The sequence below is a fragment of the Octodon degus genome, unplaced genomic scaffold, assembly GCF_000260255.1.
Source record: "Octodon degus isolate 3935 unplaced genomic scaffold, OctDeg1.0 scaffold00091, whole genome shotgun sequence".
Lineage (NCBI taxonomy): Eukaryota > Metazoa > Chordata > Mammalia > Rodentia > Octodontidae > Octodon > Octodon degus.
In genome coordinates, this window is record NW_004524667.1 from 10,292,887 (window position 1) to 10,308,025 (window position 15,139).

A 15,139-nucleotide genomic window follows, 5' to 3' on the forward strand; every position below is an offset into this window, starting at 1 on the left:
AAAAGGGGATACAGATGAATGTCCATTTTGTATCTGTGTATTCAAAATGGTTAGGATAGATATATAGTTACATTCTCTTAATGAATAGAGGGATTTGTTTTAGTAGTGTTTGTAGATAGGATATCATGTCTGCATCTTGTACAGCAAGTAACCACTGGGAAGAGAATATGCAGTGTATTAATTATTGAAACTGTCCTACCAATTTGATTTGAAACTGTCTCATTCCTATTTGTTTCTCAATAAAATTATTGGAAAAAAAGCACATTTTCTCTACACCTATATATAAAATATCCAAGTGTTAGATAATATTGCTATAATAGCCATTAGTTTAATATTTGGAATCACAAATTTTTGAAAAGTAAATCTGTTAAATAACCGTATCTCATTATTTTAATTGTACAATATAATATTTTAATTCATTTTAATAAGAAAAAATAAAATAGCAATGAAATGGTTTCAAAATGGGTTGGTGCATCAGTTGCAGTAATTGATACATTGCATATTGTTGTCTTTGTAGTGGTTGTTCAGAGGACAAGATGCAGACATGATATCTTGCCTAAAACAATATTAATACAAATCTTTCTCCTCAATGAATGAACTGGTATTTTTATACAATGTAGCATTACTACTCAGGTATAAAGAAAAACTCAAAGTCTTTGTAGGTAAGTGGATGCAACTTGAGGATATACTCATAAGTGAAATAAACCAGGCCCATCTGTGTAAATATCATATTGTCTCCATGGTGTAAGAACTCAGAAGAAGAAATAAAAATTGTAAGGTATAACACAGTTAAATGGAAAGAGAGAATTTAAGGATTAAACAACAGAGAAAGAGAGAAAAGAGAAAAGTTAGGAAATATGGTAGGGGCAAAACCATACATTTATATAAAAAGATGGTTACGGTAATGGTCCTAAGAATTTACAATATAATATTTTTAAGTGCATCATATAAAATTTTTAACTGTGATTATGTTAGAAAATGTTTAGGTTTCTTCATATATATAACTTTGAACATTTCTTAGTTTCTTTTTGGAAATTTTAATCAGTTATGAAAAGCATTGCAGAAAGTCATCCTCTCCTGATTACGTTTTTATACCAGATTGCTCTGGAGTACTGTCAGGGAAGGTTAAATATGACTTTAACTGTGTTGTACATTTTTTTTCCAATTTGTGAGTATAAATTATTGATAAGCTAAGTGTTTACATATGCTGCCACACAGAATTGCCAAGTAGATATAAGCAATTCTGATCATTTTCAAAGATTTTGATATGTGAGTTTAAGAGAGCAAATACAGGATTTAAATTTTTAAAAAAATATGTTCTGATCTTTACATGAGGATCCTTAACTCCCACTACCATGTAATGGCAGCTATATCATGCAGTTCCCACACTAACGGAGGCCTGAGAATGTATCCCCAAAAGCATGAGCTTAAAATATAAGACTCCAATTTCTGCTTAGCATTCACAGTGAAGGCAGTGAAAGTGCTGGCTTTATATGCCTTTACCCATTTATCTAAATATGGACTGTTCAGGAAACTTGACTCGTAAAAGTTTTAAAGTTAGGCCACAAATTAGAAAAGGATAGATTCTCTCTATTGGGGTCTCCCATCTAGACAGAAAAAAAAAAAAAAAAAAAAAACATGAGTTTCACATCTTAAGTATGACTCCAATTTATTTGAGTTTTTCTTTACAAAACTTACTGGAGTCATGTTTGTCTGCTTAGCAGTTTAAGGAAAAAATTGGCAATTTTGTGGGCTTTGAGATTATCACTCTTACAGTGTCAGTGTTTTACAATACGGTACTTATGATTTTACACGCTTTTGTGATGGAGTGCTGTTTTGTTATTTAATTTTAACTTGCATTCTTTCCATTTGCATTTGTTTGTGTAACTTCAGGAGGAATGCTGAACATCCGAGTCCTGTCCTGAATGATACTAATAAACTAATGGCAGAGGTTTTAAGTATCAGTTAAAAAAAAAAAAAAGAAATCATGTATTTGGAGCACAAAGATGTTTTGAGAATGTTGTCCCTGCTGCCTTTCTGAACCTTACCTGTCATCAGTCACACAACTCCCTGCTGCCTCTCACAGCACTTTGTAGTCAGAGCCGAGACTTTTCAGACCTCTTATTTGTGGTCTCAGGGGATTTTGATCTTTTCACTTACATGTACCCTGAGTAGTATGCACAAGAACATAATACAACATGAAGACCAACTATACTTTCATTCACAACTGCTGAAACAGAGACTTTGCAATAGTCTCTTTAACTCATGTTAAAATATAATTAAAACGCAAGGGCAAAATGTGATGCATGAATAAACAGTCAAATGAACAAAAAGAATAGAAAGTCTAGAATAAAGCCAAATTCATACAGGATTTGAGTATACAGTATCAGTGAAGTGTCAAAGCAGTAGGAAATAAAAGTGGATCTATGTCTTCAATATAAATCCCGAACGGATCAGATTTAGAGATTTAACAAATGTAACTACTATAAAAGTTCCAGAAGACAATTTAAAGTAATTTTTATATTGTCATATGAGAGAAGGCACTACTGATCAGGCCAAGATTACACATGTTGTAAAACAAATCTTTAAAAGGTCATTAAAATATTAAACATATTAATACAAAAAAAAGATTTGCGAGCTTATTAAAAACCATCCTACCAATTAATAAAAATTGATCTAATTTTTAAAAGGGTAATGGGGATCCCATATCACTGACACAAAAAGTATACAAATGGCTCATGAATGTACAAAAAGTATGCTCAGTCTCATTCTTAACAGGAGACATGCAAAACAAAACTACAATATACTGACTGCCCTACTTCAGCTATCAGACTAGCCAAAATCCAGAAGCTTGACAGCACACTGAGGCTGTGACAAAATAGCAATCTGACACATAGTTTCAGTTGTTAAGTGTCTACTTAGGGTAATCTGGCAACAGCTACTAAAATTAAAAGTACAATCTATTCTCCTTAAAATCTTATTTTTATTTTTAACTGACATCTAGTAATTGCATATATTTACAGTATTTTAATACCTGTTTATAACATCTAATGATCAGATCCAGGTTAATTGGTACAACACATATCCATCACCTGAGACTATCATTTCTTGGTGCTGAAAACATTCAAAATCTTACTCCTAGCTATTCTAAAAGTCAATTACTGTCATCCACAATTATGCTATTGTGCTATAGAAACTAGGAATTACTCCTGTTCAACTATAGCACCAACCTGTCAACCACCCTCTTCACCTCTCCCTTCCCTATACTTTCCTTGGCTCCATTTACCATTATTCTATTCACATCTCTTTATCATCAATTTAAAAAAAAAAAAAACCTGCGTTCTTGATTTTATTCTATAAATCACAACTAGAGCAAGTTAAGAACACTTTGTTCACACAAATTTCAAACTGGATTCATAAACTAAATACCACTGGATTTATAAACTAAAATTTTTAATAGGAAAACTGAAATTGATGCTGTCCATTGCCTATTTTGCGCATATGAAGGTATTTTTCTCAGTTGTGCTAGTGTATTTCTCACTAAGTTCAGAAACAAAAGTAAAGTGAATTTGTGAACTGTGGTTGTTTGATAAAAGATAAACTGGTTTATTTTTTTTGTCTTATATATTTAAGTGAGAATATTCATGTTTGTCTTTCTGTGTCCCATTTCTATCACTCAATATAATGCCCTACAGTTAAATACATGTCACTACAAATAACAAAATTTCATTTTTATGGAGGAATAATATTCCAAGGTGTACAAGTATAACATTTATTTATTATCTGGTGATGGATATCTTGGTTGAGTCCATATCCCTAAATCTATTTAATATATATTATTTATGTTCAAGTCCAATTTTTGTATTTCAGGTCAAATTTTGTGAGTGACTTAAATATATCTGACTTTTTCAGCTTATAAAAGAAATAATTTTATTTAATAAAAAACTATCTTTCTATTTTTCTGTATCTCTTAAGCTTTAGAAAACAGGCTTAAGCTTTACATATTTAGGCTAATTTCTCTTAGAAAGACAAGACTAATTCACAATTATATCAGTAGCAGGCTGTGTTTCTCCAATAGGTAAAATTATTATTTTTAAATCCCTGACATGATCAAAATTGCATAACATTTATTTTACTCTGTACTTTCTCTGTTGCTGAGGAATTTTTCATTTTCCATTGTCTATATTTTTTCAGTGTTTCATTTGGTCATTTTTCCATGAAAGTGTTTGCTTCTTTTAAAAAACTAACTTGTAAGCGTCTTTTGTATATATCTACATTAATGGTGCTATCTATGCTGTAACCCACACTTTTTATTTGGCATTTGTCTTTTTCTTTCCTCTTGTTTGAAGAAGTGTCTAAGTTGCTAAGGCAGTCAGGCTGGGTTTGAACTTTTAGTACAGGGTCTCACTACACAGATCGGACTCATAGTGATCTTCCTATTTTCAGCCTCCTAAGCGCTGGGGTTACAGGCACATGCCACCATGCTCAGTTTCAGTTGCTATCTCTAAGCACCCTGGGAGCACGGCACGTCAAGGATCGAACCCCAGTCACTGAGTCTGCCTATGCAGGCACTTTAATCCATTAAGCTATCTGGCTGGCCCCTGGGTTTGAACTTTTGATTGTTCTGCTTCAGACTCTCTTGCCCACTTCTCTTTTTTATTTTCTCATGCTGTTCTTTAAAGCCAATTTTAGTTTTATTTACCTAAATCTATCACTTTTTTCTTTATAAATTCATCCTTTGCTCTTATCCTTAAAAACTTTTCATAATACAATGTGTTCCTAAATTGCTGTTTCCTTTAAAAAAATTTTCATCTGATATCTTTTTGTGTATATAAAATGAGCCAAGCAAGCTTTTAAAATTATGAAAATTTATATTCATTAAATCTTTCCTGAAATTATTTCAGGAAAATTGTCTTCTGTGTTAATATAATTAAAGACTATTTTCAAAATCTTCCTTAAAATGAATCAACCTTTAAAGACAGACTTTACATCTATTTTCTTAGATTCAATGGGCAAGAAAACAGAATCCTTGCTAAAGTGACTTTAAGAAAAGGCTATAAAAAGCCTACAGCTTCTCACTACTTAGGTAGATCCAACCTAGCCACCAAATTAAATGGAGAATACCTTTCTGGAATATTTGGTTATTTCCTCCTTTGCTTATGGCAGGAACAGTGCTTTGATTACCAGTCTCAGACAGACAGGACTCCCCAGCACAAGCCATCAAGTTTTTCTAAAGAATATCAGCTACATGTCTGTTTCACATAGTATTTATATCTAAATAAATAGATAAGTTAAATTGCTCAGCTTTGTATTTAAATCCAAACATCTCCAACTATTTTAACTGTCTCATTAGAGAGTGGTTTCTGCTATCAGTACCCCCAAAGGAATTTGTTCAGGGAACTCTCCCAAGATAGTATTACAGACAGAAATACTGATCTGTTATCTTAAATTACAACTCCATCACCTTAGCAAAAAGAAAGAAAAGTAGAGGCTCTAAATACAGAATACCCCGGTGTGGGGGCACACATGTGTAATTCTAGCAATCGGGAACCTTTGGCAGGAGGACTGTGGGAATTTAAGGCCAGCCTGCACTACATAACGAGACTGGCTCCAAAAACAATCAATCAATCAAATCAATACAACAGGGGCCAGGGAGATGGCTCAGTGGAATAAGCGCTTCTCTGGGAAGCACAAGGGCCTGAGTTCAATCCCTGGTTCCGCCAAAAACCAAAACAATAAATAAATAAATGTTTAAAAAAAAAATCAATACAACACACAGCACTGTGGAAAGCAACACCATGTCCCTGGGATGATGCAGCACCTGAGTTCAGGATGTACAGAGCTTACTAACACATGTAGCCAACATGGACAAAGAATCTGGTGAGTCACCTACAATCCTGAGAGGTCAGTAAGGACTCTAGCCTGTCCACCAAATTTCTGTCTTTGGTTCACTTCTAATGAAACTGGAAGAGCCAGAATGTTTCACAGGGACTAAATAAAACTTTTAAAAAGGTTAATGGAAAAATATTTATGTGAGAAAATGCCTCCAAATAATCTTTTAGTGGGTGGACTTGGCACATGCCAGTGAATACCTTTGAATTTAGTCCAATTTTGAAATAAGTTAGAATCCACCTTTAAGAAACAATGAACCTGCTTTTAAGTAAAACCCTGTATTAATAAGAAACATGGAATGTAAATACGAAAGATATCAATTGAACTATGTCTAAATATTTTGCAAGACTTTCCATAAGTTATCAGTAGATCTTTAAAATGCATCTTTTACAGAACTTGTAGTCAGTCATCTGTAAAAAGCTAGCTTTTTATGTCTATGCCAAGCATAAAACTGCCCTATGCTAAATGCAACACAAACTTCACATGCAGAGCTATGTGCTTTTTGCTTCAACATAATTATGGCAATAGTTTGAAGGCTAGAAATGCACAAAGATCAGTCTACATTCTGACACAGTTCAGTAAAAGGAAGAAAGCCTGAGAAGTGCTCAACACTGAGGTCCACATTTTAAAACTGCAGGCAAGGGGCCGGGGAGATGGCTCAGTAGAATAAGTGCTTCCCTGGCAAGCACAAGGGCTTGAGTTCAATCCCCAGTTCCGAAAAAAAAAAAAAAAAATCCAACTGAAGGCAACCAGGCCGAGAGTATCAATGGAAGAACCAGTCCATGTAATCATAATCACTTGCAAACCATTTAAGCTGCTTTTTAGTTGCAATTTCGAAGTTTCTTATTACTGTAATCTTGGGGTACTTATTTACTTTTTATTTTTATTTTTATTTTCCAGTACCAGGAATCAGACTCCAGACCTTGCACTTGTCAGGCAGGTGCCGATGCCACAGAGCTATCTTTCTGGCCTCTTTGTTACTGTAATCTTTTTTTTTTTAAACCTTCAAAAATTAAATGCACATATGCATTCACATATTTTGTTTACATATAGCTGGGTGATAGCTATACCAAATTAAATGACCTCTCTTGGGCTAGGCATGAGGCACACACCTGAATCCCAGCTCTTGAGACACTGAGGCAAGAGGACTGCTGCAAGTTCAAGGCCAGCTGGGGCTACATAGTTCAAGGCCAACCTGAACTTCATAGCAAAACCCCATTCCCCAAATAAATAAAAATAATAAATTGCCCTTCTTCAACCTTCCCAATTCTGCATTTCCTTCTTTTAATGATTGGTTAAAAATCTGATTCTCAAAATTACAATTTTAAAGTAGAATTAGACTGATAATAATAATGTTACTTTATGATGATACAAAGTAATGTGTTACCTTTTCCAAAGATGTAGTAGTGAATAATAAGATGTAAATTAATGTGTTAAAAGTCAGACAACAAGCCAGTGTAAGGAAGCTCTTTCCTAACACGTGGCATTCTAGGCATCCCTGCTCCAAGCTCTGAATGCAAAATGCTAACATAAATATTCTTCACAGGGCAAAAACAGCAAAATTTCAAACTGAAAGAATAAAGTCAGTACATAAGAAGTTACTTAAATGTTACCATAACATATGAATTTAAATTAATTTTTAGAGGGCCAGACAGACAGCTCAGCAGACTAAAGCACTTGCTTAGGCAGAGCACAGCCAGCCCTGCCCCCGGGGCACATTGAGACTCCCATTGAGACTGGGTGTAGCGGCATGCATGCGCCTGTAATCCCAGTGCTTAGGAGGCTGAAAACAGGAGGATCAGAGTCCGATCTACATAGTGAGACCCTGAACAACCTGTAGACCCTGTACCAAATACATTAAAAATAATAATAAATAAATTAAATTAATTTTTAAGTCACTGATTCATCACCTAAAGGTCAATTTCTAACAGAAACCAACTTTTTCCTGATACATTTAAGTAGCTTTGCACTGGCTCTAGGCTGTCTTCATCCTCCAGGGACCCTGAGATAGGCGCACCAAGGTTCACCTAAAAAGCCTCCATGCAGCTTTCTCATTCCTCACAGCTGGAGATGGGTGAGAGGACCCTATCTTGTTTCAAATTCTCAATTTAGCCCAGAAGAATTCCCAAGCCTTCCTAGTTTAGGTTTAATCTGGCTTCAAATAGGTTTATCACTTCTCACTTTAGAACAAATCTCTATGTATTCTCATAGAGAATGCTGATACTGTAACTCACTGGCCTCTTCACAATATTCCATTCTATACTTGGAAAGCAGTTCTAATATCCTTTAGCAAGTTAAAAAAAAAAATTAAACAACTCCATAATGTTGAAGGCCAAAATATTACTGTTTAATATATACAGCTTGCAAGTTGTCTACAATGTGAGTTCATGTTAAAGCTAGCAATACCTCTCTATTCAAATACATAATGTTCATTTTCTTCAAAAGGATGATGGTGTCAAAGTGTAACTAAGAATAAGTATTTTTTGGTCACAATGTGCAAGCAAAAAAAGTATGGATAAAAAGTTTAAGAATGAAATTTCTGGCAAACATATATGGAATTATATCATCTCTACCAAAAAAAGGGGAAGGAGAGAAGTCAGTATTCATTACAAGCTCACTAAGAACAGGCACTGTGGTGAGGATTTTATATAACACTACAAGCAATTTAATGTTTCTTTGGTTTCCTTACTAGGTGATAATAAACCAATATGTTCAAACATCAAAGGAATTAAATACAAACTCAAGAAGGCTGAAATGGCTCATTTTTCCCTGGGCTATGTGCAAAATGAGCCCATCATGTTATCACTCGCAGGCATATAGTCCGAGGGTCCACAGGCACATTAATTTAAATGACTTCAGAAAGTAACCCTAGAGTCAATGACCTCACTGAAATATTCTGCCCAAGAGGTTAGTTCTGATTACCCAACAACTCAGTTCTTATCAGTGTGCCTTGATAAGAACCATTACTAATTTCACTATAAATATACCAAGAAATGAATGGCCAACTTGCACACGTATGCCAGTTCAGCACCAGAGGTGGTGAAGAAAAAAGAAAGTTAGAAGCAACAGAGATTATGTTTCTTAAAATCACTGGTCAAATGCTTTGATTGATTTACACTAAAATGGTCACTTCAGTGAAAACAGATGAGGCAAGCTTTAGGGGGTGTTAAAGTAAGTATCTGGCCCATGCAAAAGTTTAATCATAGCCATTTGAAAAAAGAAATGAAGACATGGATTTTTACGTGGCTGACAACACTGTGGAACAAGTAAAATAATTTTATAATTCTATTTTTTATATTCAGTGACTTCAATAAAATACGATTCCAATGACTCAGCAAAACGTGAAAGATGCTTATAGCAATGTTAGGTGAAAGTAACAAAATAAAATATTTATCAGTATTACAATTACATAAAAATTTACTCCAGGCATTGTGGTACATGCTTGTAATCCCAGCACTCTGGGAGACTGAGAAAATAAATTAAGTTTCAGCTTAATCTTGGCAACTTACAGAGTAAGCAAGATCCTTTCTCAAAATTTTTTACAGTGTTCGGGGATATAGCTGAACACAAACACCACAGGTTCACTCCACAGTACCACACATATGCAGGCATGCATACATACATACGTGTCTGTACATTAAATAGAACAAAGCTGAAATCAGTTGATTTGAGAGCTGATTTTTAGATAACTACTTTTTTATTTTTAAAGAATGCTATTTCAATAAAAAAGACAAAAGATGTCATCTCTATATATGTGTTAAATGATACTCAGTCTGTAAGGGCTCACCCATTTTAAGGATATAAAAGCACATGGAACACAGCAATCTCAGTCAGGACCAATGATGAACATCAAATATGAGTAACACAAAACGAGAACTTACTGTTGTTGGTTGGTTCAGGAAAGCCAGCCTTCGGACCACTCCATGCTTTGTTTTCCCCGGTCTAAAAACAGTAAATCAATTGTTGAAATCCAGGGAAAGAGGCTTATTTTTTTAAAAAAGTTTACTGAGCAGTTAAGCATGGCAGCAGTCTCTTACACGGCTGTTCTTGGTATTCTCTCCAACTCACATGGGAACAGTAGCTGTAAGAGTTGCTACTGGGGACAATACCTATTCCTTTTTTAAGTTTTATCTATTTCTCCTTCTACTTTTATCTGTTCATTTAAATTTATAATTTAAGACATAAAAAAGCTCATATTCAGCATATTATATATAAAATGTGTTCAACCTAGGATTAAAAAGCAAATAATTTTTATTTCAACAGTAAAGAATAATAATAATCACAAGTACTAAACTGACTAAGAGACTTTTATCAACCCTAAAGCAAGATGCATAACAGAAATGTTACCATGTCCATTCTGGAAAAGTCCTATGATAAATATCAACAAAAGATACAACTCTAGCAAACAGTTTACCAATGTTGCTTTTTCAATCTTTATTTATTTATCTCTCTAATTTATCATACATCTAAAAGATATCCAGGAAAGATAGGGTGGCATAAAAGAAGCAAAAAAGAAAATAATGAAAAATAACTTGATAGTACTTTAGAAATAATCAGCAGCTTCATATGAACCAGTGAGCACCTTCTTACTCCTCTGATCTTTTTTATCTACTTAAAATAATTCCTATCACACTGTACTACCTGAGAGGTCACTGCTGTAACCTTTGCCTACAAAGGCATCCTTCACAGGACAGATAAACTGGATGGCAGGCATGGTAAAATTATCACACTTAAAGCACACTTGGGAGGATGCGAAGTGTTTTATACAGTTATCTTTTTTTCAGGCTCACAAAATCTAGTAAGATAAGTGATATTAATATTCACCTTTACAGAACAGCAATCCAAAATGACAGCTTCCATAACTAGCCTGAAGTCTCACAGCTGCCACACAGAAGAAAAGTAATGCAATCTACATCTGTCCGACTAAAGAGTTAGTAATCATAGTGGTATCATTTCATTGATAGAGAAAGGTACTTCAAGAGATTTTTAAAAGCAGCTAAAATAGTTACAGGAGAGCAAAATACTCAAATTTTGTCTTTCATTTTTTTCCTTCCCTTCAATTTTATTCATGTTTCCAAAACAGTCTATACCTATGGAACTGCTGAGAGCTGCATAGGTTGCTAAGTACAGGAACCTCAGGGCAGCTCCGCAATTAGGCTCAGAATCTAGCCTTTCTAATCATGGGGATTTTCACCTTTAAGCAGTGAATCAAAATTTATTTTATTCAAAGCACTAATTTCATTGATCTTTCACTTTTATTTTTAAAAGATCTTATTAACTATGAATGTTAGTAGATGACATAATTCTCACCTAAAAGCTATGCTTAAAGTCAAAGTTTTCACCCATTCTGAGATCATTATTATTAGGAGACTGGGGAAAGGGGTCAGCAGGTAGAAGGTTAAGGTAATTATTAACAATAATACATCTGCTGAAAATAGGAAACTCGGCAGGCCCAAAGTACAGCTCACCTCCCAAATCTTACTTTCTGTATTTCTTCTATTTTATGTCTGCATCACTTTATTTCTATAAATAGTTTTTCTAATTGAATTTCGTTGTCACCCAAAGCCTTCCCTTTTTTCAGTCTACCATACTACTTACAGGCCACTTTTTTATCTGCCTTACTAGGAGCCATAGCAGACATTTTCTTCCAGTTCTAACTGCTCATCCTTTTTCCCTTCTCTCGACCCATCCTGCACAGCTCAAACTGTAGGCCAATCAATGTGTCTTGCTTGCTTCTGCATCCAAGATTCCCAGGGCCGCATAAAAGTACAAACTGATGCCATTTAAAATGTGTAGCTTCTAATCCCCAAACGCCACAGTCCTCTCTATCATGTTCCTTGCAGAGGAGCCATTCCGCATACATAAAATGAACTGGATTTAACAGGGTGAAGACAAGGTCCCCAGCACAAAACGCTGCAGGAAGAACGAATGTTTATAGGACGAAAACACACTGAGGAGAGGCCTCGGAGGCTCTCCTTCCTACGCCCTCTGTGAAGTGCAAGTGAGGCTCACGGTAGGAGAGGAAAGCTGACTGCTGAAGTCTACACATTTGAGCAAAGTACAGAGAAGGAGAAAAATCATTTTTTTTTATTGTTCTACTTAATAGTTAAATTTTATTTCATTAAGATTAGGATTGAAAAAAAAGATTAGGATTGAAATAAAAATACGAACTATTTCTAGTACTCATCCTTTTTCGGGTGATCTCAACAGTTTGCTAAGTACAGAATAAAATATGAGAAACAATTTTTTTTTTCCTGTGGCCAGCTCAGCCCACGCTGGGGGCAGGTTGGCACTGCATGTGGTGCCAGGGATTGAACCACACCCCCTGAGCGCTTGCCTAAGCAGGTGCTTTAGACCGCTGAGCTATCTCACCAGCCCAAGAAACAAAATTCTAATTATTTGCAAATGGCATTGTGTGAGTACAGCAAGTAAGAAAATTTACAGATCAATTATGGTTGATAAAAGAAATTAGTATGGTTGACTTGTCTTTTAACATTTCTAAAGTATATTTCCAATATAAATATTTGTCCCAAGAGTAACTAAAACTACAAAGAATCTTTTAAAAATGTAAAAGGCCTTTAGAGATAAAATTTTGAAGCTTTACAGAATAATACAGAAGAGATATTGCAATAAATAACATAATGATGACAATTCACTTTAGACGGGAAGAACAAGCTGATAAAGAAAATGCTCAAAGGCATTTGAGAGTTCCAAGTTGGTTTATTTAATAATAAATTTACCATTTTATGCCTCCTTTACTAATCCTTCCCCTACTAAGGACTGAACATAAATATTACTTATATTCCCTATGCTAATTTACCACCTTTAACCGAATCTCAAGGGTTCTGTCATTTCTACCCCAACACTCTAATGAAATTGCTTTTGTTAGGTTTCAATTTAAATAGGTCAAATTGATCACAAAAGTGGTCTCTTCTCTTTCCAAAAATATCTATAAACTGGTATTGCAACAATCCATAAATACAAAAAAATCCATGAATACCCAAACACAAACACACAGAGTATGAAAGGAGAAAAGAGCAGAAGAGATACATTGGTCAAAGCCTAGAACCTAGACAGGAGATGAACACACGGCAGCTGGCTTAGCAGATGCCAGTGGCTAAAATTCAACCTGCAGAGAGAAGCCAGCAAAGAGACTGCAAAGAGAAAACGGCTTCTGACCCAAGACTAAATGCTAAATGCCCTAAGGCTTTATAAATAATACCACATAGAGAGTAAAAAGGAAGAAAAAAGCTTATTTACAGAGAAAATTCCAAGTTTACAAAAAAATAAAAGATACTCTAATAATTTAGTTTACAAAGACTATAGGATACAAAGTCAATATATACAAGTTTTTCTATATAATAGCAGTAATAAACATGAATTAAAAACCAATTCCATTAACAACAGCATCAAAAAATAAATATTTACAGATAAACCAAAATATACAAGCTATTTCTTTAAAAAACACTGAGAAGGATAAGTTTCCAAATTCTTTCTTTTGGTAGAAAATTATTGTAAAGCATTTATCAAAGCACAAAGGCTCTAGAGCAGCCAAAACATACTTCAAAGAGGAGAGCAAGGACAGAGTTTTCACTTTACCTGATGGCAAGTCTTACTAAAAAAAAACAAAAGCTGTAACCAGTAAAGAGTTATAACAGTTTAAGAAAAGATATACAGTTTAATCAAACAAAATTTTAAAAAATTTAAATAATATACCTCAAAATATGTGTTTAATTGTCCTTTCAAAAAAATACTACAAAAATTCAATGGAAAAAGCATTAATCTTTCAAATGAACCCATTTGAAACTGCTGAAAAGCCAATTTTTTTTTTAAAGGAAGGAGATACCAAGAGGAGGGAAAGGGATGGAGGGAAGTTGCTTTGATCTTAATCTATTACCTGTATTTAGAAATTACATAAAACATGAGCTAGGAGTATAGCTCAGGGGTTCAGCACATGCTTAACATGTGCATTGCCCTGGGTTCAATCCACAATTGATCTGTAAATTTTCTGTCTGTCAATAGAGAGACAGACAGACAGACAGAAGGAATAGATGAATCTCACAGATTTAAATGTAAAACCTGAAACTAAAAACTTCTAGAAACAAGAAGGGAATTATTGCCATCTTAGAGTAGACAAAGTTTTCTTAGATAAACCTAAACAGTACACATTATAAAAGAAAATTTTGATAAGGCAGATGACATCAAAATTAAACACTTTAAAAAGTAGGCTTAGTGCTCAAGTACTTGCTTAACAAGCATAAGGCCCTGAGTTCAATCTCCAGCACCACAAAAAATAAACATTTGTTCTTCAAACAATATTACTGTGAAGTAAAAAGAAGTCACACAAGTGGAAAATATATGGTAAAATATATATCTAAAAAAAGGTTTGTATCCAAAATACATAAAAACTCTTACAACCTGAAAAGAAAACATTCCAATCTTGTAAAAGGAAAAAGTCCTAAGAAGAAATAAACTTCAAGGAAGAAATACACACATGATAGGACACTACTATTACAGAAATGCATGTTAACATACAAAGAGACAACGCGACCAAAGCAATGAACACCACCAAACCTAGAGGCAGGACTGCCTGAAAGTGCTGGTGGGAGTGCAAAGCGGTGGAATTCTGCAAAACAGCATCGTAAGTTCTTATGCACTTATTAAAAATGCACTTATTACACAAATCAATACATAATAGAATATAACAAAGAGATACGTACAAATAAAAACCTTTACATAAATGTTTGTAACCATTTATATTTACAATTGCTTCAAAGTGTGAACCACTCAAATGTTGGTAAAAGTTAAAACCAAAACACCAAGCTAATGACAAATGCTACAAAATGAATGACTCTCAAAAGCATAATACCACGCCAATAGGAAGTCAGACGCCCTGCATACACCCAACTATGTCATGTATGATTTAATTTATATGGCATTTGCAAAAAGACAAAAAACAGAAAATAGATTAGTATTTTGCCAGGAGAGTAAGGCATATTAACCTTCTGAAGGACTATTAGGGAACTTCTGAGGATAACAAATTTGCTGTAAATCTGAATGGTGGTAGTGCTTTATCAGTAAGTATATACAATATATTTGTTTAAATCCATTGAAATTCCAGGTGTAGTAGTGGTGCATGACTACCCAGCACTTGTGGGGCCACAAAGATTGCCACAAGTCTGAGGCCACCCTGGACTACATAGTGAGTTCAAGATCATCCTGCACTATGTAGGAACACTCTGTCTTA

General features: G+C 34.4%; 1 protein-coding gene across 8 annotated transcripts in view; it reads right to left on the reverse strand.

The window, feature by feature from the left end:
• Stau2 (staufen double-stranded RNA binding protein 2) overlaps positions 1-15,139 on the reverse strand; it is a 353,933-nt gene that overhangs the window by 175,233 nt on the left and 163,561 nt on the right. For all 8 annotated transcript variants that reach the window (XM_004637550.3, XM_023722370.1, XM_004637549.3 and 5 more), the window contains one exon: positions 9,774-9,834. In XM_004637550.3, the coding sequence (XP_004637607.1) occupies positions 9,774-9,834 (61 nt within the window). The remainder of the gene's footprint in view (positions 1-9,773; positions 9,835-15,139) is intronic.